Below are 23,971 nucleotides of genomic sequence, written 5' to 3'. Positions count from 1 at the left end.
CTGAAACAGACGTCTGGACGATTGGCTTTGATCTTCCTGGCAGTGGGGATGGTGGTATCCCATGTCATAGTAATGTCATCCGTCTCCACAAACCTATCAGGATGATGCCGGTACCATCTGCTCTCTACTGGAACCCCAAAATGGTGACAAACATCCCAGTGAATGATGGATGCCACCTGATTGTGTCGATCAGTGTAGTCCGTCAGTGCCAAAGCACTACAGCCTGCCACAATGTGGTCGACTGTTTCCAGGCCTACACTGCACATGCGGCAAGTAGGACTGACATCACGATGTAGAATCTTGCGCTCATAGTACCGAGTCCGAAGAGCTTGGTCTTGAGCAGCAACAACCAGTCCCTCAGTTGCAGCAGGAAGATTCGCTGCCTTTAGCCATCCGCAGGTCTCTTTCATGTCCACAGGCGGTTGCTCAGTGAGACGACAATACTGCCTGTGCATAGGCTTCCCGCTCCAGGACCGCACACGAAGAGAACTGCAACACGTATGGTAATGTCTCGCATCTGTTTCAGGCGCTTGCTCGAAGCCACCTTCAACCAAGATGAATGCATTCCTGTGTAAGTTCTGCGACTTGTTGTCCAAAGCAAGACTCCTCCGCAGCTGTGCAGTAAACCGACAAGCCATGCACTTGATCGAGTGTGAAGATTTTCCAGAGTCACACTCCCGTATCATCTGCATGAAAGGATCAGAACTGTCAGCAAGGTAACAGTTCAGCCTCACAATACAAGATTGATATGTCGACTCAATCTGTTGTAACCCCCTACCCCCCATCACTGCAAGGAGCGTACAGTCGGTCAACGTCTGCAGCAGGATGGTGGACACCGTGCATAGAGAGGAGCTTTCTGGTCTGTCGATCGAGCTGCTGCAGGTCTGTACACCCCCAATGAATGACGCCTTTTATTATTATTATTATTATTATTATTATTATTATTATTATATTATTGTTGTTGTTGTTGTTGTTGTTAAACATGACAAACCAAAGGAACATAACAACTTTATTGATATCATGTACTACGAATAAGCCAACCATACTATAACCAATTTAAAAAGAAAATTACTATTATTATCATCATCATTATAACACCAAAATATTTATCTCAAAATCTATCAACTCCACTGCATTATTGCATCAAACAGCTCATGCCAGCAGCTCACATATGCCCAACATAATTAAACACTCAGTTCAGTAATGTACCTCAGTAACCTGGGTTAGTATGTAGATTTAACAATAACACATAAACTTTCAAATAATCGACTAATTAGGCAATTGTATATCCATTTACTCAACTGCATTAGATTGTCAATTAATTAATTAATTACAGCATGAAGGTACACACAAGGAATTTTATGCACATGCAGATTTAAACTAACTGCTACAACAGTCCATTATAGCCTACAACACAAGTAGAAGATTACAAACGAATTTCTATTCAACATCACTGCATGCGGTAAACCACAAATACCGAACTATTACTAAAGTTTTTCACATTTGATTCTTCAAAAGCGTCAAAAACATGTCTAGATACCCATTCCACACCTTTCACTGTCGTAGCCTGCCGTACGTCTATTCACACTGGATAATTATTTAATGAATTAATTATATCTAGTGATCGGAGAGTACAAGCCACCGATCGCGACAGTTCACAGCTGCATGTTGCGTAAACTACAAAGAAGCCTCTGAAGCCTGTACAAGCTATAACATGGCCAAAGGAACAAAAATAAAGGTTTGACATGTAACACGCATGCGCTAAACAATTTCTAAGTGTCGGCAATTCTACCCCGCCCCGGAACAAATTCGCGGAAGAAGACAACATAAAGCAGCATCTGGAGATCCGAGGGACAACATATGCGCAAGCGTATTACACACCCCTTAGTTACTGCGCTTGCGCATTTGATCAACCGGAACAAATGCGGCCGGAACAAATCCGCTGGCACACCGGTCTTGGGCGCTTGCCAATCACATACGGGAACCTGCTATAAAAACCTTCACGAGAGTCTCGAAACACAAGACTACTAGTAGGTTCAACCGTTTGCCTCATTGAAGCACACAGCGACCAAGATGAGCATTCTCACGTTTACTGCAACGGTTGCGTTTTTCACAATTTTTCTCGGCTCGGCGGTAAGTCTGCACACGTAGACATTTTCATCGCATTGCAATGGGCGTGCTCTTCACGTAGTTTCCGGCACTATATAACTCTCAGTCATCTGTTTTCAGAGTGGATATGTCTACTGCAACGACTACTAGTACGTCACTTGATGGCAATTCGAAGTGTTTTTACTACTAAATAGCTCGTATGATGTCGCTTTTGCTGTCTACAGCTGTTCCGATTGCTGTTGTGACCGTATCAGTAGTGCCTGCTGCTCTTGTTTCGACCCAGACATCGATGTAGCCAGTGTGGATGTGGACATCACGTGGTGGGGCTGGTAAGGCAATCTCTATCGTAAAGTATCCGTAGCCTTGCAATGTGACGTCTCGGAAATTTTTTCAGGGCGCTTATCGCTGCGGGTATCCTCGTCGTCATTGCTGCGGCAATTGGAGTCGGCGTGTGGCGTCGACGAGTGTATCTCGCCAGAACGACGGTTGTTCAGAGCGGAGGGGCGGCGGCGGCACCACTTGTCGTGACGACGTCGTCTCAGCAGTCCCAGCAAATGGCAGGCTATCCGCTTGCGGGCTACAACTACGCTAGTTATTGACGAAGCGCTATGGTCTCTAGGTGGACGGACAGTCGCTGCTGCATGCGCGAGGTATGTAGACAATATCTTTTAGCTCGTAGAGTTTGAGTAGGGTAACTGCATGTGCTACTATTGTGGGACTTCATAGAGGAGTCCCGTCTACAAACACGAATTGTCCCAAGATGTATTCCGTATATGGAGAAACAAAATAGACGGGATGTTGGTCCAATGAAAGGGGTACCTGGTACATCTCCACATTGAACAGTTGGAATGCAATGCAGACACTACCATCCGGTGACATACAAAACGCTGAGTCTCCATAGTGGATCATACTCTTTGAGCAATCTTTCCATTTTGATGGTTCAGCCTTGTCTGGGAGATCCATATATATAAACATTGATATACACGTATAAACATTGATAATCACTACATGATGATACACACAGAGCTGAATAAACGAAATTATTTAATAAAATTAACTAAACTCCTATATGTCACTAAAACTAAACTCTAAAATTCACATTTCATTTGATGTGTCCATATACACTGTATTTGCTACCAATCCATATTCATTAATCAATAAAACTGAGTCTCAAATAAATAACACATTACAGTGGTGATACACTCTCCACACCTAAGCCATTCGTGTAAACTGAGTAGTTATGGTTACTCACCAGAGTTACCTAGACTTGCCCGTTTCAGCTTTAGCGTAGTCTTTTGGATCCCAGTCGGGTGCATGAAATGTCATATTCGACAGTGCAGCCCACCTCGTAAAGACAGTCTTCTCACTGATGAAACGATGAGCTCCACCACGAGTCTTTTCACTCTTAATGTAGTAAGCACACTCGTCCCCTTTAGTTTCCCAGTAGTGGTATGTAGCCTTAGGCTGATTCTTCTTCCTGAAAATCACACCAGTTAGTGTTAAGTTTGACAAATACAAACAAACTAAGCAACAAATGTGATCAACTACAGACAATGTTCCACAGTAGACTCCTCTTTGGATCGTCCAAAGTTGAGATTAGACTAAACTGGGCACACTGCAAGTAATTGATCAGCCTTAGCTGTTGCTAATTGGCATATACCATTACAATGGAATTTCTACAATCATGCAGTCATGCAGTCAGGAAGGCCCATAGGCTGGGGGTTCAAGGGGGTTCGGACTGCAATTTCTACAATCATGCAAGCGGGCAGGCCCATAGGCTGGGGGTTCAAGGGGGTTCGGACTGCAATTTCTACAATCATGCAAGCAGGCAGGCCCATAGGCTGGGGGGTTAAAGGGGGTTCGGACTGCAATTTCTACAATCATGCAAGGCAGGCAGGCCCATAAGCTAGAGGTTCGAGGGGGTTCAGATGAACCACCCACTTAGCTGTGAAGGTCCGCTTTTGATCCAAAGTCCTTATTCAATCTTGGACTCATTCACCTCTACTGTAATGCAGTAGATGAAGTAAGTAGTGGACTGCTTTGCTCATGGTCAAATTCATTTTTGCAGACTAGCTACAGCTAGCTATAGAATTGACCTCTTGCACTAAGTTTAGTTTTTTCTTTTGACTCTATCAAAGTTGCTAATGTTGCTAATGCATTATGCCACTATTAGGCTACAGCCATGCAGTGTAGTGATAATACAGACACAATCAAACAATCCCTCTCATTCCTAGCCTCGCCCCAGACGCAGTGTTGATTGCAGTCCCGGATGTGCTGCCATCCCCACTACTACTTTCCTAGCCTTGCCCAGACTGTAGTGGGGATGGCAGCGCATCCGGGACTACAATCAACACTGCATCTGAGGTGAGACTACTTGTTCCAGCATAACATGCTTACTTGTAGAAACCTAGGGTAACCCTAAGTGAGAGCAGAAGTAAGTGCAATAATCTCATGTTCAGTGTCCTCCATGTGTAACTAAATCTAGTAACTAGCTGCTGAGGATGCCATACCAAATTTGATCAAATGAGATGCTACAATAACATTGAACCCATATCAACATTGATCAATTCCTGTTTATGGTAAGTCTAACTGCTAGTGATGTGTGATCAAAATCAGCAAGCTGCGTCTGTAAATGTCATGAACATTTTGGTTGTTTCTGGGATTTCTGTTGTAAAAATGGTATAAAATGGCAAAAACACAAATCTAACCTCATGTCAGATTCGTAGAGCTTTAAAATGTTATTGCCTGCTTGCATTATCAGACCTCCGGTTTCACATCCCGCACACAAAATTCAATGTGTGTCACCATACTACAGCAGTGTGGAAAATAGTGGTCAGACATCAGACAGCCTCCCACCAAATGTGTTGCTTGTCTGACCAAACACTAGACAAGTGCAAAACAACCCATTTCCCATTCTAGGAGTAAATGATAGTGTAATGTTTGACTCTTAGCACCTGATGGGCTTTCCAATATGGTGTGAATAATTTCGTGAACAAAGGTGCTCCTAAGTACTGCATGATTTTTATCCAAAGAAAACCTCAGCTGAAATGTACTGTAGCTGTCCAGTAAGTCACCTATAGCTTGCAGTCACTTTGGGTCTGGAAGTTTCTAAATGAATCCAATGCACCTGTGTTTCTTTGCAAACCATTGAGTAGGTGCTGCTATTCCAAATAGCTTATTTGCAACACAACACTAGAGTAACACAGTGGGCCTACTGTACTGCTACAAAATAACAAGCTAACTATCTAACAAAAGTGATTCTCCTTTCTTAGCATGATATAGACGCATTGCTTTGGTAAGAACTTCCATGCATGTAGCAAAAACAATGGAATACAATTACAGCATTAAGATGATTGGTGGTACAGTATCCCTATTTACCACATATCCCTAACATACTGTAGTTAATTAATGGACCTAAACCGTTGTCACATGATAACAACTTATAAAAATGTATGCATAGTGAGGCGGGACTTATTGATGCATGTCATACTATACATATAATGAATGTCCAACCTAGACTTAATTTGCCCGGGCCAAAATACCATAATTCCCTATTTCCACACTGCTACAGTATGTTGCAGTAATGTATTACAGTACCATAGCAATAAACCTTTCTACATTCGCTGTTCTTTGCCTGGCAAGATGACATCTACATATGCAGAAAATATTCTCTTCAATCACATCTAATTTAATATGATTTGTACTGTGACAATGCTTATACTGGCAGTATTCTTTGTTATCAAAATTTTAGCTAGCAAATAGATCGCTTTCTAAGTTTCAAGAGGCAAGAATTGTCATCAGCTCACCAAACTGTGTTCACAAGCCAAATGCGAATGCTGAGAAGGCCTTATCATGCCTGTCATTACAAGAAATGATTGTAGGGTGAAGTTGCCAACTATCAATTGCATACAAAATTGTTCAATTTAATGTCCCAATAAATATCTTTAATTCTGGAATAGCTGTTTTATCAGCTACGGCTGTAACCAGTTTTTGCTTGTGCTAGAATTGGCTGTTGTGAATTCTCACCCTGGTTTTGTTAATGCATCAACCAGGCAAACCAAATTTGTATATTGATGTGCTATGCAAGAGAATAGCATAACACACCAACACACCGACACAACACAACAAGGCAAGAAACACACCACACACACACACACACACACACACACACACACACACACACACACACACACACACACACGCATGCAAACACACACACACACAATGACAAATGGAAAAGGAGTTGCCGTTTGTTACGGTTACACACACACACACACACACACACACACACACACACACACACACACACACACACACACACACACACACACACACACACACACACACACACACACACACACACACACACACACACACACACACACACACACACACACACACACACACACACACACACACACACACACACACACACACACACACACACACACACACACACACACACACACACACACACACACACACACACACACACACACACACACACACACACACACACACACACACACACACACACACACCATTTGGCTGGGTTCCTGTGCACTATGCAGGAGCTATGGGCCGTGCTAAGCAATCTTCTGGAGCCTGGCCAGGTACTCGCAGGAGCACCGACTACGACGCCAACTGTGGTGTGGGCACCCAAAGTCCCACCAGGACCCCAGTGGTTGATGGACTACGTCGCAGTCGGGGCCTTTGCCACCCCAGTCAATGACCAGGTACTCATTTATGCTCTTGAGTCGAGATAGGCAATTGTGTGTGAGTTTCGTGCCCAAGAAGATTATGCCATAGCTCGCCATCACCATGACTTAAACACACAACCCTGCAAGTTCCCGGATGTACACACTCTATAGAGGACTCTCTAACCAACTGAGCCATCGCACCACACACACACACACACACACACACACACACACACACACACACACACGCACGCACACACACACACACACACACACACAAACAAACACACACAGTAAATTTCATACGTGCAGAAATCTTCAGGAATCATTCCATAGATCTTGGTAGACGGGCATACGTGTCTCAACAGATCAAAAGTAAACCATCCAGTCGAAAGCCAAGTATGAGACTTCATTCGAGGCTTCTTAGTCTCCTCCTCAAACAGTTTATCCATCAGCAGAATGTGCTCTTTAGTCGACATATACAAATCAGCATTCTTATTCGTTTTTGCATACGACACAATGCGCTTGATAGTTCCTGGATGGTTGTTAGTCCACACAATGAGCTTTATCCCTGGCTTCCATTCTTTCAAAACTTTCGATCCAAAAGCATTAAAGGCTGCAATGCGTGCACTCGTCTTCTGTCCAACATCCGTTTCAAAGCCCTTCACAGGAGCAGCATTCATCCGAAACACACAGTCTGTCTTGTCAATCTCCGATCCCTTCTTCTGACCTAGAATTCGTCCGGAGCTCGATATCAAAGCACAAGCCTGACACTTCATCTTCAGAGGCTCATTGCTCAAAGCATTCCTGTAACCCACATAAACCTTCTCAACCTCATTTTGACTCAACACAGCTTCAGAGTCACGACTAGCATTGGTGAGTGACTGAGTCGGTGTTTGTGTTGAGTTGTCACGCTGAGTCTCCTGACTCAGCGAGTTGTTAGGACTTGTGCTGATGGAACTCCACGGAACGGGTATCAACAGATCCCGCCGCCGGAAGTGTCTGTCGATAACAGGTCTGACGTTTCTGTAGTCGTAAAACCATACCGAAAAGAAGAAGTACACCATTGTCAAGAGGCTCACTAGCGAAATACAAGCGACCATTCGCGAACGCACTGTCATGACGTGATTTCAGATATCCTCGGTAAACAGGACGAGGTAACAATGTTTCTTCAGACTTCGGCGCCCACACTTACTTCCCTCGGCACGTGAACGACAGCTCTCCGTCAACGCCACAAGTGTGTGTGTGACACGTGACGTCTACGAATCGGTACCGCGAGGCTGAGAGCTAAAGTACAGCCGTATCTAAACGGCTCTGTGCTAAAGCCATATACGTAGAGAAACTCTGATTTGTACTAAGTTATAGCTAACCTACGAGCGAGACTATGGGTAATAGTTCTGAATATAAATTACCATCTAGCTCTCTGAACAAAACCAGAACAATACGATTTTGCAACAAAGCGTTAATTATAGTCAAAAAGGGTTTGATCTCTATTATTTAAATTTCATAACCCACAGTTTCTGGTCGCGTGGAGACCGTTAGCCATCAAATTTGCGCTGTTTTACGTATCAGGTTCCCGTATAACGCTACAATCCTGGACTTCCGGATACGGTCTGGCTTCTTCTCGTCCACTTCGGATAATTTACCTCAAACTTTTGTAATCTCGCTTACATTAACAAGACTGCATGCTACACTTGCACAGTAATACATTTGATAACAATGCGATACGGTTTGGGTACGCAAGACTGTCAGCGGTCACGTGACGTCTGGCTGGGCGTTGGCGTGCTGCCTTGTTCGTTCTCTCGATGCTACGAAAGGAAGCTTCTGTCGTTTGCAGAAATAAGCGTTGTGACATCCAACGGTTTCCCTATGATATGCGAAATGCTCACGTGATGAAAATGCGGTCACAATTTCAAATGGCTTCGTGGATGCTAATTGTGGGCGTCGTCCTAGTACCGATCGTCTATTTTTCTCTGTGGTCTGTGGACCACGGGAGGGTCAGACCTGTTGACAGACACTTCCGCTTCCCTTTGGTACGTGTACCTGTTCTAAGGAGTTCCATCAGTACACGTGGTAATATCTCACAAACTGTCCATTCAACGGCAACAGTAAAGGTTTTGAGTAAAGAGACTGTGCGTGCTAGCGTTCGAGCGAACTATCCAACACTAAAAACGACTCCATCGCACACCAATGCTACTAGTAGTCGTGACTCTGAAGCTGTGTTGAGTCAAAATGAGGTTGAGAAGGTTTATGACGGATACAGGAATGCTATGAGCGATCAACCTCTGAAGATGAAGTGCCAGGATTGTGCTTTGATATCAAGCTCGGGACGAATTCTAGGTCAGAAGAAGGGATCGGAGATTGACAAGACAGACTGTGTGTTTCGGATGAATGCTGCTCCTGTGAAGGGCTTTGAAACGGATGTTGGACAGAAGACGAGTGCACGCATTGCAGCCTTTAATGCTTTTGGATCGAAAGTTTTGAAAGAATGGAAGCCAGGGATAAAGCTCATTGTGTGGACTAACAACCATCCAGGAACTATCAAACGCATTTTGTCGTATGCAAAAACGAATAAGAATGCTGATTTGTATATGTCGACTAAAGAGCACATTCAGCTGATGGATAAACTGTTTGAGGAGGAGACTAAGAAGCCTCGAATGAAGTCTCATACTTGGCTTTCGACTGGATGGTTTACTTTTGATCTGTTGAGACACGTATGCCCGTCTACCAAGATCTATGGAATGATTCCTGAAGATTTCTGCACGTATGAAATTTACTGTGTGTGTTTGTTTGTGTGTGTGTGTGTGTGTGTGTGTGTGTGTGTGTGTGTGTGTGTGTGTGTGTGTGTGTGTGTGTGTGTGTGTGTGTGTGTGTTGGAACAACCCTTAGATATAAGGGTTAGCTGTGAAGTAAGCAGGCCTCGCCTGACTAATAAGCAGGCGCGGACAATCATGTGGCAGTGTTATCAGAGAGTGATGGGATAACAGGCGGCACTGTTATCTCTATAAAATGTCACAGATTCTCTATGACAACACTGGGCATGGCGAGTGCAGCCACCATAAATAGGCTGTTGCTACAAAGTCTGATTTGGTTTATAGCAATTCAGCACAGTATCTGTAAGCAGCTGTGGTCACTTTGGCTCTAAGGAGCAGTTTACTAATTTGGGTTTTTAGTTTTCTCGTCAGCTTACTGCGTCCATACGTGTTGTTTGGCATGTTGTAGTCTTACACCTGTCAACATATAGCACGTACTGGAGGAGAGAGTGGAATCAGTTCTACACATGCTCATTTCACTATAATCCATTCTATTGTGGAGGTTCTTTTATGGTGAAACACAAGAAAAGCCATAAATGAATTTGGTCGTGTCGACCACTCACTTTACTGTGTGTGTGTGTGTGTGTGTGTGTGTGTGTGTGTGTGTGTGTGTGTGTGTGTGTGTGTGTGTGTCATCTGTAGCTTAATTGGTGAGAGAGCAAATTTAGGGAATGTAAGCATCCGGGACATTTGGGTTATGAGTTCAATTACAGGATGGGCACAGGCGTAGTTCCCTTAGGCAAGGAACTCACACGCAATTGCCTCTCTCGACTCAGAAGTAAAATGAGTGCCTGGTCATTGACTGGGGTGGGCAAGACTGCTGACTTGGCAGAATATCACACAGCACGGGTATATGTAGGCTTGAGGTCGAGTTTCGAGGTTGTGCCAAAGTTAGTACCCTAGGATGCTTTGGCCATGCTCCTAAGGGTATGTCAGCGGGGCCTCAAACTGCAAGTAGTGCTGGATGCTTCACCTAGAAATAGGCAGAGGTGCTATGTTTAGTACTGATGGGCATATCCATTTGTGCATTTGTGTGTGTGTGTGTGTGTGTGTGTGTGTGTGTGCATGTGTGTGTGTTTGTGTGTGTGTGTGTGTGTGTGTGTGTGTGTGTGTTTGTTTGTGTGTGTGTGTGTGTGTGTGTGTGTGTGTGTGTGTGTTGTGTGAACGCAAGTCCAGTAAACCCATGTTAGCCTGGGTTAATTGATTAAGACTGGGTTTAAGCGAGAGTTAAGTTAATTGACCAGGTGTGGCATCTGCACTACATAACAGGGAGCTCTCGGACACCAAAAGTTGAAGCAAAGCGTTTGGACAGCTGAAAGTCACTGTCCTTCTGCATAGCAGCAATTTCAAATTCAAAACTGTCACCACACTAAATTTACAAATCTTTACATTTAAAGGTCACCTGACATATTCTAAATTATTTTATTTTTATAGCATGGGTTGATGATTGTTTGTGACCCAAAGACTTGATAGCTTATCAATGATTGACCGAGATGCAGTCATTTCTTGTAAGGACAGGCATGATGAGGCACTCTTAGCGCTCAACCGTTTGACTTGTCAATCCAAGTTGGTGAGCTGTTTTCAATTCTTGTCAATCAAAACTTACAAATAGATCTATTTTCTGTAGCAAGAGCAATCGGAGAGTAAATTCCTCCTAACAGCCCTCCATTTGTCTGGGACACCTGTATCTGATTGCAGGCATTCTCCATGGATGCCTCAGCACAACAGCAGTGTGTTCTTCAGGAGGCTGAGTGACATACGGGACTTGATAACATTTTAACATGGCTGCTTCCATAGTTTGCTATTTACTCTCTTTTGAGCTTACTTGGTTCGTAAGACTGAGGCCACGGTACTCATTACTGTACTCGTTGCTGTACTGATTCTTCGAAGGCTAGTAGGTGTTAAAGATAGGTTACTTTGTAACTAGTAATTGCAGCTACCGGCCTAGAGTTGACTCGGTACCAGTGCACTTGTGCTTGATTGCCACAGCCAGCAAAAACGTTTGGTCCGTATCTCTTCCAAAATGAAATGACATCAGCTCTACCTTGTGCCAAGACTGATCTTTAATAAAATTTTATCAAATCCGTCCAGAACGTTTAATTAATAATTAAGCAGACAACAGAACCAGAAATATAACCTTTTTGGTGGAGTTAATAAACTCACATTTTGATAACAGAATACTGCCTGTATGAGAATCGCCACAGTAGAATTCATATCAAATTATAATTTAAATTTTTCAGAAGACTTAGATATCATCTAACTGTATAGCCAAGCAAGGGACAAGGGAACAGCAGAAAAGGTAACAAGGTCTCTTGCTACGAAACCATAGCACAGTCTTGGACGAATGCTGCAACATAGTATGGAAACGTACATTTGTGTCTCATATGTGAAACTGAAGATGCAGTAATAAGTAGGCAATATTCCCTGCTGTTTACAAAGAGATCTAATCTACACTGGGTGGAGAATAGAAAACATAGTTAGCTGAGATTCTACAAATCTAACACTGAAGTTAGATTTATGACTGCAACTTTATATGCTTTTGTACAACTGAAAACAATCTAAACTTGAAGACAGTACAATTGCAGACTTGCTGATTAATTTTGTTAGTTACACTTACCACTAACAGCGCATTGGTCAACTTTGATATGAGTATGATGTTATTGAAGCATCTCATTTGAAGAATTTTGGTATGACATCCTTAATAGCTAGTTGCTAGTTTGACATGGAGGACAACTGAACTTTCAGTATTGCCTTACATCTGCTCTCACTAAGAGTTACTCTAAGATTCTAGAAGTAGGCATGTTATGCTGAAATGAGAAGGGTTGTCTGATTGTGTCTGTATTATTGCTAAACTGTATGATTGTTGAAATTGTGCTCTAATTGTACTCTCCTTTCACATTGAGAACATTCTGCCAAATATCAACAACTGGTTGATCTACCATTTTGCAGTGTGCCCACTTTCTTTAGTTAGACTCAGTAATTTGTATCCAACTGGATCATCTAATCACACCTTTGAACCACACTAATACGAGTCCACTATACAACTTTGTCTTTAGTCGATCACAGTTGTTGGTTTTGTTGTCCATTGTATTTAGCAAACTTAGAACTAACTGGTGTGCTTTTTTCAGGAAGAAAAATCAACCTAAGGCTAGATACCACTATTGGGAAGCTCGAGGGGACGAGTGTGCTTATTATGTTAGCAGTGAAAAGTTCAATGGTGGAGCACATCGATTCATCAGTGAGAAAACTGTATTTGCAAGGTGGGCTGTCGCGTCTAATATGACATTTCATGCACCCAAGTGGGATCCAAAGGACTACGCTAAAGCTGAAACGAGCAAGTCTAGTTAACTCTGGTGAGTACCTGTAACTAGATACTGTCAGTTTACACTAATGGTGTACGCGTGAAGAGTGTATCACCACTGCAAGTTTGTAATGGATTTGAGTCGGACTCTTAAGAGGTATTGATTAATGTACATGCATTGGTTGCAAATAGTGGTCAATGTAACATGAAGTTTAGAGGTAGTTAAATGTTTATAAGATTTGGATCTTATCTTTGTTTCTTCAACTCTGTGCACATTTGTATCATCATCACAGGTTTCTCTTACTCAGTGACTGATTTGATGCCCTTCAGTAGCTACAGATGATTTGAGGGTGTAGGGATTGGCAAGGTTTATGGGTGTGGCAGAAAGTAATGAATTGTGTTTGTGAGGTGTACTTTGTGTTGTTACAAATTTTTAATGTTGTTCTGGAAACAAGTGTGTGGTTTTTGTGGTCACTAGGTATTCAGTTACACAATATAAGGACAATTTGAAGTCATATATATTCAGGTTCAAATTGTTGACAATTTCTTTACTCATGTAGCAAACAACTGGGTGTTAATGAGAACATGCTTCTTTCCTACCAGAAATCTCAAAGCTGCTGCATGGTTGTATCAAACATGCTATATAAAACTTCTTAATGAATTAGGAGTAACCAGACTATACCTCTTGATAGAATGCGATATATATATATATATATATATATATATATATATATATATATATATATATATATATATATATATATATATATATATATATGTAGTATAAAATACACCATTTTAACTCAAGTCTTGAGAATACATGCAGTAAGACAGTGCACTTTATTGTTACTGTATTGCGACTTTGATACAAAATGGCTTTGCCTGCTTCATGGTCCAGTACAGTCTCATGACCCTTTAGATACCTGAATGCAATTGTGCTACTTCGGTGGTAGAAGGACCATAGGTATATGACTGAATGCCATGTTCTTGCCTGTGAGGAACCAACCGAGAGAGTTGACTCAGTGAGGGAAAGGCGAGGACCTAACCAGGTGAGTGCAGCCACCCACCATGTGGTCTGGTTGCAAAGAATTATCCGGGACAGTTAAATACTATCCGGGTGCCCCGGCAAAGGTGAGCCCCTGCTACTCGTTCGTCTGAGTCACTCAGAGTTCTAGACGTCTGTCGCCTAAAATTCACGTCTTTGTCGCCAAAATGAAAGTCTGTTGCCAATTTTGGCGACATGGCGACAACTTACACACCCCTGTGGCGGATCTATAGGCATGGGCGAGGAGGGCGCGCCTTCCTCCTTCAGGCCTCTACTTGGTCTCAGACAGAGTAGTCTCTATCAGTTCGTATCACGTTTTCTCTCAGTTCGTGAACGAGTGCAACATCCGTAGTCAGTCCAAATTGCTTAATCACATGGTATAATGCAATAGTAACGTGAAAAGGCAACTCTTAATTAGCTCGTCCTACCTCATCTGGAACACTAATACTTCCGGGACTGTTACTTCGACTGCGACTCTTAGGGGTTGAAAGTCAAGTTAGTTTTTGAAACTCGTTTTCTACACTTGTTTCGATTTACTCCACATTTTTACGTTGAAAAATAATTAATTCATAGTAACGTCAAAAATAAACCATTGCCCCACCATGCACCCCTCATCAAAATGATGGATCCGCCGCTGGTACATATATATACAGAGATGGGCATAATTATGGATGGAGCCACCCTCATATCAGCTGAGGCATGAAAATCAACAGAACATTGCAGATTTATGAATATACCTGCTGACCCGCTGATTCTACATCAAATTATGCTATTTGAGTATTTGTATTGTTCTGATTGGACGCTTTGACAAGCCGTACAACAAAACCAGACTAACCACCTTGCAATACCGTGTCCAAACCGTTCATGTTGTGACGTCACCAGAGCATATGAGAGTAGACTCACAATATGCAAGTAAACTGAAACGTATAATCTTTGAGTATGTTTAATGACATAAACAAAGTCATTTTATTGTTTAGAAGTTTTTGAAAACAATTTTCATTATTAATTAACTTTCAAAATGGTTGAACTGACAGCAAGAAGCAGTCATGTAGGTCACACATGATCACCTCCAATCTCAGACATGTGGATGGCACAATCAGAGCCATTACCTTGTCATTATGACTTGTTTTAGTACTGAAGAGTGCAGCTGTTGCTGTAGATGCTGTACTTGCAGTGTCTGAGAAAGTCCAATAATTTCTAATCTAAGTCACATGCTCAGGGTGGCTCATAATTATGCCCATGTCTGTATATAATTTTATTGAACAACTAATAGCATACAGGGAAGTCCCAACTTAAAACATTATCTACTTCCGCAAGCATGCGGCTAGAAACCATTCTAGCGTTATTTATACAACCATAATTTTACAGACAGTTGCTCTAGCAAGTTCTTGAAAGCGTTCCAGAAAGGAACAGCTAGCACAGCACAAACTTTAGAAGATATAGATTTTAAAGTTTTAAGGCTGTCTGGTGACCATAAACCGAGCGTCTCTACCACCAAGGGGTAGAAAACCCCGCCTGCAAATATCACTCTTGCATCGTGACGATCATCGTTGTCCATCTCAGCCGCTTCTGCAACTATTCCTGATGTTTCAGCAACTCGAGGGATGTCTAATGGTTGCAACGTGTTTCTTACTGTGATGTCAAAGTATCCAGGACGTCCATTCAAGAAATTTGGATGGAAAACATCACCTATCCGGTATTTGGTTTCACCGGAGCTTCTCTGTTCTTTTACAACTTGTTTCGAATCAATAAGAAGCGATTGCCAAAATAGTCTCACACAAAGCATTATGACGATTCAGACGATGTGGACCATGACCACATCCAACAAGGTGATTTCCGTAAGGGTCAAGTGGCTGACCACACAAACATCTAATGCCGTTTGGTGGGAAAGGAAATATGGGCAGACCCAACCAGTATCTTGAAGCTACAACAAACTCATGGGGTGACATGGTGACGCCAAGGTTACGGTTTGGAGTTGCCCACAACCATGCATCCACATGAGGAGATGATATAGTCTTTAGGCGGGCTCTGTGTCTGAGACTCACCAAATCTAGCAGGTTAGAAAAAGAAATGTCATCTAGATGACTTTGAATCTGGTGTTGTGTAGATAGATAGATACATACATACATACATACATATGTATGTATGTATGTATGTATGTATGTATGTATGTATGTATGTATGTACCCTGTTTTGCAACTTACTGTGTAGACGGATGCAGACGTGTCAACAGCTACAAACATCCGGTCTCAACAATCATGTCCAATGTCGCATCTGCCAGTAAATTCGTTACGAAACGCACACAGAACGCAGCTGTACTCAACCCAGCGGATTTCGCTTAGCCTGCTTGGCATTAGAATTTCTTTACACGCGTAGAGCAAGTTTAAGTCGGGTGTCGTAGAGGTGGCATAGCTCTAAATATCATTTCGGAAAATCCACAGCCCACCCATTCTGCTAATCTAGATCGGTGGACGAGATAACGGTGTCACCGCAGTCAGCCGCGTCAAAGCGAGCAGATGGATACAACAAGGAGATTACTCGTTGTCGTCGTTATTGCACTGGTTGCAGTAAAGCTGCCCGTCGTTACCTCCGATATTAACCGGCTGTGTGAGCCAACTGGGCACGTGAAATGTCGATGCAACGGATTTGGTGTTTACTCGTCGTTGTACAGAGCGATGTGCAGTCAAGAAACGGGTATTTGTAACTGTAACGCAACGCTTCACGTCGACGGTGCTCACTGCGACGTGTGCGAGGAAGGATTTCTGAACGAGAACGGTGGGACCGTACCAGGAAATGATGGATGCCCATTGGCTCACATGAATGCCGTAACCTTCGATGCTCTCTCCGATCCTGAGCCTCTCGTCCAAGACGTAGGACTCGATCCGAATGGAGAGAGGATCACAGCAACGACCAGAAGACTAAAACGTTTTGCTCTGGATGCTCCGGTAGGCGTGGTGTCTAGCGACCATGTCAGAGTGTCTGCATCATACCACAATGTGTCTGTGAAAGGACTTCCAAAAAACACAGTTGCAGTGGTATTACTCGACATGTCAGCCGTCTCCAATAATTCTGAGAGCGAGTTCGAACTGTTCGGTCGTGTATTTAAAGAGAATATCAAGGTAGAAGTGGAGCCCGAAAAGACAGGTGAAGATGACGTCGTGTACCCGTACTTGTACGACTCTCGCACAAACTCTCTTGAAGCAATGGGGCTTGCGGTAGGTGCCGAGAATTCGACTACGATTCAGTTTTTTACGACTTCTTTGTCACAAGTCGTGTTTGTTTCCGTTCCTCGCACGACACTTTCACGGTGGATGAGAAGTCATTCTATTGACACAGGATTTACACTTCAGCGCAACGGTTGGCCTTCGTCCACTACTTTTCTTTGGCCGACGTACAACGGAATGGCAATATTTGCAAGGTGGTTCTTTGTTTCTAAAGAGAAGACACTGCAGATTGCGAGCAAAGAATGGTCGACCGACTTGCTTGACCGCATGATGACACTGCTGCAAGTGCGCTGCTCTGACCCACCACCTCAATCGGAGTCAGTGTCCGATCTAGAAACGTTTGAAGTTCTCATCCATGCTCTCTTTGTGTCTCACGCTCCGCAGCTTATTTGGATGGAGAAGTCCGACTATTTTGGAGTTCTACCGGGTCATGCCGTTCTCGTTTACAAATACAGTATGGGAGAGTTCTCATTTTATGACCCCCGCTTTGGATCTGAGCAAACGCTGTCGTTTGACTTGTCTACAAATAGGTTTGACCCTTACCATAACGGCGGATATAACCGATTTCGTGTCTACAGCCACACAGCTTTCCAACTAAGTGACACTGATATGGAAACGATTTACAATCAGGCGGTTATCGCTTTCAACGATTCTAATGCTCCAGGTAAGATGATCGATCAGATGTGCAAATTTTAAAATAGTTTGACGATTTGTACTCTATACTACAGACATTGTGGTCGATCCGTTTGATGCCAACATAACGACCAACTCGATTACAGTATATGGCAGAGTTGTTCCTAAGCCTGGTCAGCCATTGCCTGCTGTTGTCTTTTCGTATGTGTTTAGTAACGACTCTGAGAGACGAGCTATTGCTCGTGGACGTGCTGACGTTGATTCTGTGGGTCGTTTCAGGAAAGTTTTAGTAGATATAGTCAGTCAATCGTCCAAGATTGTATTTGTAGCTGGCGGATATGTCTCATCGACAAACGTTCCTAGGACAAGGCGTTCTGATGTACCTTACAGGTCACCAGTAGCAAGCCTATATTATCGTCATGGCTTTTACCAAGAGCACATAACCAGAACGGGAAAACCAAATTTGCTCACTGTGGCGCTTACATGGGACGACGGAGCGTCTGACATTGACTTACACGTACTTGAACCAGGTGAAAGACACATATATTACAGAAATTTAGGAGGTTCTGGTACTCCATTCTTGGATTACGACAACACCGAAGGTTACGGTCCTGAGCATTACATCGTTGATTCAGATTTCCGACCATCGCCAAGCGGAACATTGGAAGGCACATACAAAATTCGGGTACATTATTATAGTGATAAAGGAGATATAAATGGCAGAAGCATTCGCTGGACACTTAGAATACAAGGAACGACGCAAGATAGCACTAAGGTGATTAGAGGAGTTTTGCGAAACGATAACTCCGAAAGCGCCTCGAACTTCTACTCTTCTGACAGCAGTTGGAGTTCAACCTACGAAGTAACAATAGCAGGTATGTTAATTAATCAACAAGTCATTTTATGCTATAACTATAGACATGCCCCGTCCTTCGTACGGGCAAGATACTGCAGTGTTCTGACGGAAGACGCAGACTGAGAGTGTGGGCCACGTCACATGCAATCTTCGTTGCAACGTCATCGATTTGCTAAATGAATTCTAACTTTGGTCTTCTCGCTTCTTTTCGATAAAAATCGCCACACTCCCCGTGTAGCAATTGCTGCACAATAGCGTGTGGGTTGAATTCAGTGCAAATGCAATCAGAATTTGGAGAAAACGAAAGCGTTACAAGAGTATAGCTTCAATTGGCAATAAATCTTTGATTGCTCGAAGCTTTGCGAAAGGCGACGAAACGTACAGTCTACACAAGACTGGTGGGCGTTTGTTTGAATGAACTGGAATGTGTAGCGTTTGCTTCATCGAGAAATTTTACGCGGGGATTCACCAATCCAGAAGGGAGTCTGTGCAATTTTTAGGAAATTCTTTGAAATAGACCCTCCCATTTGCGTGTCGAACGTGCGTGCTGCGATTTTAGTTGCGAACGGACAAAAGACGCATCCACGTATCGTGAGCACACACACACACACACACACACACTCTCTCTCTCTCTCTCTCACACACACACACACACACACACACACACACACACACACAATCACAGACAATTTGAGGTCTCTAGGTACTAGGATAACGCAAATCATTGCTCTGTTTTATATTCACAATATTTGCTATTATACTTACAGCTGTACATTTTATTGCCATTGCTGACAGAAGAGTCGACAATCTATTGGGTACCGCCTATCATTACTCCGCTCAGCTGTGGAAGAACGTACTTGTGTTGCCTGATAAAAGAACAGAAGCAAAAGTGTCTTTACTGAAGGAATATAACCCAACAGCGAGCAAAGAAGGAGGCGTGGAACTGCTAAGAGAATCGTCTTCGAACGGCTGTAGCTACAAAGGATGGCGTCTTGAAGACGATTGTTGGAAAACCAAAAGTGTTGCTATCTCACGCATCCATTATTCCGAACGCGGCACGCGCTATCTTCCTGTTTATACGCATACTGACTGGAATGTAGTCCAAGCAAAGTGGAACAAGTTGATAAATCAAGCAAAGATATATATGTATGCAGAGCAGGAGAAAAAGCAGATCACCAGATATCCACAATCAATCTATATTATCGGATTCGACGTTAACAACTCCAACACGTTCATTCGTTGGCTCTTTGCTAGCAATGGCTTGGCATACAGCGAAATGAAAAAGGCTCATCCCGGGCGAGACTTGCCTGAACGCGTTCCAACGGAATCGTTTCAAGGAACGGTCTTTTGCGCTGGAAGTCCGACCGTACCACCGCTCACTGACGGCAATGCATGTGACCGCTAGATGATCTTCTGTTCAGGTGTTCATTGTGTAGGCTAAGCTACGCAAGATGAGAATACAACGGGACAAAACTTTGTCTTACAGTGACTGCTAGCACACGTAAAGCGATATGAGTGCACTGTGACTGAATGCTCTCTGCAAGCATAGCAAATTGTCTTTGTTTTTGTTTCAACTTGTCTGCATGTATAAGTCTCAGTTTTCTCTGAGTCAATAAAAATCAAAACTAAAACAAAACGTGTATATTATAAGCTCGATTCAACAACCCTCTAAGGGCTGATTCACACTGAGCATGTAACGTAATGTGACGTATGTTATCAACGTAAGAGCGATCTACGAAACGCAACATAACGAAACATGTAATTTAAATAGCATTCACATTTGGTGTCCCGGACAAGACGTCACACATGAAAGCTTCTGTCACAAAATTAAACTTTTAGTGGTTGTGTACGTGTGACGTCCGGTCTGTGATACGCTGCACACACACACACACACACACACACACACACACACACACACACACACACACACACACACACACACACACACACACACACACACACACACACACACACACACACACACACACACACACACACACACACACACACACACACACACGCATACACACACACACACACACACACACACACACACACACACACACACACACACACACACACACACACACACTTAAATCGAGAGACTTCTAAAACGTATATGTCTCCGCTGTTTCTCTGCCGTCCAATAACCATCAGTTAAAGTTCACGTTGTACAACAAATTATATGAAGTCACTACACTGTGTACTCTTGAATGGTTTCAAGTCCTTAATGAGCCATTGTTGGTTGTCTAGCACGTCAACGACACCTTTGTGTACCTCAAGACAAGTATGAACGGATGAATTCCCGTAATATCACAGACGATAACCAACATGGCCGTTTGGATAAATTGTGGCATCCCAAGACATTTGAGCCACTGATGGATCGATACCAAGTACGACACGGATGTTTCTTGGTTTAGATGGAGCTGCAACAAAACACATTTCACTTGATTCAGATTGGTCAGTAAATTGATAAAAACAGTAAAATCAATTTCCATGTTAATTAGAATTGCACTTTGCAGTAGAGCGAAGGTAGCGAACTAGCAAAACTCTTCTTTCTTTGCAACTAATTTCTTGCTTCCATGTGTTTGTTCAGTAATTATCAACATGACATAGCCATTAGCAAGTTTATGATGTCCTGGCACCAACCATGAGACGCCAAGTGCAGTAGTCTAGCTATTATGAGTGAAAGACAGGGCCGGATATAGAGTGGGTTCAGGGGGTTAAAACCCTCTCTTTTCCAATAGGCGTGATTTAATAATTTTATATAATTTTATTAGGAAAGAGAAATATAGTAATGCTATAAATAACTGCTAACGGTGAATCCTCTCTTTCAAAAATTTCTAGATCCGCCGCTGCAAGAGTAAAATTCCAGTCATTTAAATATGCTAAAAGCATTACACAATATAAAGAATCTAAAATCATAAATTAAGTAGGTATTGTATATCTCACTAAGAGTAACTGTTTTAAATATGGTCTCGTTTGTTCCTTCGCTGTTTCCTTTCGTACTGGTGATTACTGCCGTCAAAGCATAAACTATTAGATGATAGATACACAGAGTTAATGGGCGTTGGTTTAATAATTAAAAGAAAGAACAGATATGCTGTTTTATTGAATACGTTGACAAAGATATTCATAGTGGGATCACTAGATATACCAAACGGCAATTGCTGTGGCGTGTATATATAGCCATTAAAACATATATGCGTGCCATTCAGGCACGTTACCACTACAAATACTGCTCTATCCCTTCATCTTCCGTAAGGCATCTCCTAGGGCGCCGCATATCACATGTGACTATCACATATCACCAAGAATGTAATTAAACGTGTAGCGCGCGCACGTGTCTACATTCCAGTTGCCAATTATTAGAACTGTAGCCACAAAATAGAAGCAGAAATTACACAACCCACACCGTTGAAAAGCCTGTTAATTGCGCTTTCGAATGATACAATTCTCATAGCTATTGATGATTGTTTCGATGCGTTCATGTCAAGTTCCTGTTTACGCTACACTAATAGAGTCGCCGCTGTCTTCACAATAGAAAAGATCTGCTTTCTTGTTCGTTGCATCGCCGTCTGGACAGCTAATAAACATATAGAAATTAGAAAACGGTTAAAATGATTGTTCTAGACATCATTTTCTAACCAAAACATACGGGTACATAGCCATAGCAACAGAGAACAAGCGGTTACTATGGGCATAACTCAAATAATCCCCAACGGCTAGCGGCCAAACTTGCAACACAGCTACTAAAACGCATACTGAAAAGATGTCGCAAAAAAACGAAACGTTTAGACATGAAAATGATGTACTTACAGCGCGAGCGTGTCATCGCTGTCTCTTCACAAACGGAAATCTCACTCATTCTCCATCGTATCGGCCTCAAATGATGCGTTCGACACGAAACACACGTAAGAAACGTTTGAATATGTTGTTTTTGCCTCCAAAGTATTGGCGAAATACTTTCGAAGAACAAAGGACGACCAGACCGCCATGCAGCGTCTCGGCAAAAATTGTGACGAAGCCGCATGCGCCGCTAAAATCTTGCCGTATGCATAGACACGCCCATAGGGTGTGTCTAACGGCTAAAATTATTTTGATTGGCCAGCAAAGCTGGATATTCAAGTCAAAGTCACGTGGCCGGAAGTAGGCCACATTGTGACGTCAACGGAAATTGCGATATCTCGAGATTTCTACAACGTAGACAGCTGAAAGTAAGCTCATTAGAAAGAGAATTTATTAGCGATTCGTTTAATCTATGATTTGAGAATAGAAAGAAAGGATTCGTTTCGGGAAACCGGCCCGATGTAAACCGGGTACTAAAACAAGGCGGAGATAAAGTAAGTACGTTATCATACGTACGCATACGTAGGCGGTACGTGCTAAATGACGGTGGCGCTACGTAATAATTGACGGAGGCGGAAAGGATATACGCCCTAAAATCAGAAAAGGCGAAAGCCTTATCTTGGCTACGGCTCTAATTAGCTTCTGCTAGCGTATGATAGCTATATTACTTTTAACTAGTAAAGAATAGTTTACGTGGCGCTGAGTAGCCACTTCTCCAGACTCACGTGTGCTGGGCAGTGTCTGGTTCCCGTATAGCACTACAGAAAACCGTCGCAGTCGAGAAGCCTTGCGACGCAGTCTAGCCTGGGAGGTTGAAAGTATCTAGATAATATACGGTCTGGGAACGGCGCTAAGGCAGTGTGCGCTGTCTCATGGAGCCGTTTCAACTTATAGCTGTGTTTTTGTTCGCTCTGCCATCGGCACGACTAAACGACGACTCCTGCAAAAAGTGCTGCCAACCAGATGTCAATGCCAATACAACATGTCCACTAGGAGCATCATGTTGGAATGGCACCCAATCAGAGTGGGTCGTCGTTCTAGGCAGGGGCGTGGTTTGCTTGCACTGCTCCATCTCTGAGTCTCAACTCCGCCCTCTCTTTGTTCCGGGCGTTAGTGCTACAACACTCAAATTCTCGAAGGATGAGAGTTTCCCTCATCATTTGTTACTTTTCCGAGTAGACTCCGAGTCCAAATTCAACTCTTGCTTGGTGACGCCAGAACAGCAGATCGGACAACTGAACAGGTCGATCTCAGACGTGATTGTTTTAGTTACCGAGCTCGACTTTGGAGTAAACTACTTTGTGGCCGTCGGAGAGCCCAACACAACGTGCAGCAACGGAACGCGACTTCGAGTGTTTGTTGGAGTAAACAACTGCAGTGACAGTAATGATGATAGACTCGTCTGTTGCAATCGTGCTCCGTGTGTGTTCGATGATAAACG

At 43.0% G+C, this 23,971-nt stretch overlaps 4 protein-coding genes and 1 long non-coding RNA gene across 6 annotated transcripts; 3 read left to right on the top strand and 2 right to left on the bottom strand.

The window, feature by feature from the left end:
• Positions 1 to 1,959: 1,959 nt before the first annotated feature.
• LOC134184890 (uncharacterized) lies at positions 1,960 to 2,874 on the top strand. The gene is made up of 4 exons (XM_062652655.1): positions 1,960 to 2,133; positions 2,230 to 2,258; positions 2,334 to 2,438; positions 2,504 to 2,874. Exons 1-4 carry the CDS (start codon positions 2,074 to 2,076, stop codon positions 2,706 to 2,708), a joined length of 399 nt encoding a protein of 132 aa, XP_062508639.1. The 5' UTR covers positions 1,960 to 2,073; the 3' UTR covers positions 2,709 to 2,874.
• Positions 2,875 to 3,072: 198 nt separating this feature from the next.
• Positions 3,073 to 8,034, bottom strand: LOC134184535 (alpha-N-acetylgalactosaminide alpha-2,6-sialyltransferase 3-like). The gene is made up of 2 exons (XM_062652250.1): positions 7,116 to 8,034; positions 3,073 to 3,586 (listed from the first exon to the last, which is right to left on the bottom strand). Exons 1-2 carry the CDS (start codon positions 7,928 to 7,930, stop codon positions 3,367 to 3,369), a joined length of 1,035 nt encoding a protein of 344 aa, XP_062508234.1. The 5' UTR covers positions 7,931 to 8,034; the 3' UTR covers positions 3,073 to 3,366.
• A 535-nt stretch (positions 8,035 to 8,569) lies between these two features.
• On the top strand, positions 8,570 to 13,187 carry LOC134184355 (alpha-N-acetylgalactosaminide alpha-2,6-sialyltransferase 3-like). The gene is made up of 2 exons (XM_062652029.1): positions 8,570 to 9,573; positions 12,751 to 13,187. The coding sequence occupies exons 1-2, from the start codon at positions 8,615 to 8,617 to the stop codon at positions 12,968 to 12,970; spliced, it is 1,179 nt and encodes a 392-aa protein (XP_062508013.1). The 5' UTR covers positions 8,570 to 8,614; the 3' UTR covers positions 12,971 to 13,187.
• A 3,275-nt stretch (positions 13,188 to 16,462) lies between these two features.
• On the top strand, positions 16,463 to 20,315 carry LOC134184601 (uncharacterized). Its single transcript, XM_062652337.1, has 3 exons — positions 16,463 to 17,856; positions 17,921 to 18,700; positions 19,449 to 20,315. The coding sequence occupies exons 1-3, from the start codon at positions 16,485 to 16,487 to the stop codon at positions 20,084 to 20,086; spliced, it is 2,790 nt and encodes a 929-aa protein (XP_062508321.1). The 5' UTR covers positions 16,463 to 16,484; the 3' UTR covers positions 20,087 to 20,315.
• Positions 20,316 to 21,986: 1,671 nt separating this feature from the next.
• Positions 21,987 to 22,695, bottom strand: LOC134185022 (uncharacterized). Of its 2 annotated transcripts, XR_009970729.1 has the most exons (3): positions 22,501 to 22,695; positions 22,330 to 22,445; positions 21,987 to 22,267 (listed from the first exon to the last, which is right to left on the bottom strand). It is a non-coding gene; the product is annotated as an uncharacterized LOC134185022 (long non-coding RNA). The 2 variants fall into 2 exon arrangements; XR_009970728.1 differs by having other exon boundaries at positions 22,330 to 22,695.
• Between the last annotated feature and the right edge of the window lie 1,276 nt (positions 22,696 to 23,971).

This window comes from Corticium candelabrum, chromosome 9 (assembly GCF_963422355.1).
Source record: "Corticium candelabrum chromosome 9, ooCorCand1.1, whole genome shotgun sequence".
NCBI lineage: Eukaryota > Metazoa > Porifera > Homoscleromorpha > Homosclerophorida > Plakinidae > Corticium > Corticium candelabrum.
Note: the sequence above shows the minus strand (reverse complement) of the source record. Positions and strands in the feature narration are given on the sequence as shown.

What these genes read in the sequence shown, in the direction of transcription:
- LOC134184535 (XM_062652250.1), bottom strand. Translation starts at nt 7,930, where the DNA reads ATGACAGTGCGTTCGCGAATGGTCGCTTGTATTTCGCTAGTGAGCCTC. An exon ending in ATTCCTGAAGATTTCTGCAC is followed by an intron (nt 3,587 to 7,115) that starts GTATGAAATTTA and finishes TGTGATTTTCAG; the next exon opens with GAAGAAGAATCAGCCTAAGG.
- LOC134184601 (XM_062652337.1), top strand. Translation starts at nt 16,485, where the DNA reads ATGGATACAACAAGGAGATTACTCGTTGTCGTCGTTATTGCACTGGTT. An exon ending in CAACGATTCTAATGCTCCAG is followed by an intron (nt 17,857 to 17,920) that starts GTAAGATGATCG and finishes TCTATACTACAG; the next exon opens with ACATTGTGGTCGATCCGTTT. An exon ending in CTACGAAGTAACAATAGCAG is followed by an intron (nt 18,701 to 19,448) that starts GTATGTTAATTA and finishes TTATACTTACAG; the next exon opens with CTGTACATTTTATTGCCATT.
- LOC134184890 (XM_062652655.1), top strand. Translation starts at nt 2,074, where the DNA reads ATGAGCATTCTCACGTTTACTGCAACGGTTGCGTTTTTCACAATTTTT. An exon ending in GTCTACTGCAACGACTACTA is followed by an intron (nt 2,259 to 2,333) that starts GTACGTCACTTG and finishes TGCTGTCTACAG; the next exon opens with CTGTTCCGATTGCTGTTGTG. An exon ending in GACATCACGTGGTGGGGCTG is followed by an intron (nt 2,439 to 2,503) that starts GTAAGGCAATCT and finishes AAATTTTTTCAG; the next exon opens with GGCGCTTATCGCTGCGGGTA.
- LOC134184355 (XM_062652029.1), top strand. Translation starts at nt 8,615, where the DNA reads ATGCTACGAAAGGAAGCTTCTGTCGTTTGCAGAAATAAGCGTTGTGAC. An exon ending in ATTCCTGAAGATTTCTGCAC is followed by an intron (nt 9,574 to 12,750) that starts GTATGAAATTTA and finishes TGCTTTTTTCAG; the next exon opens with GAAGAAAAATCAACCTAAGG.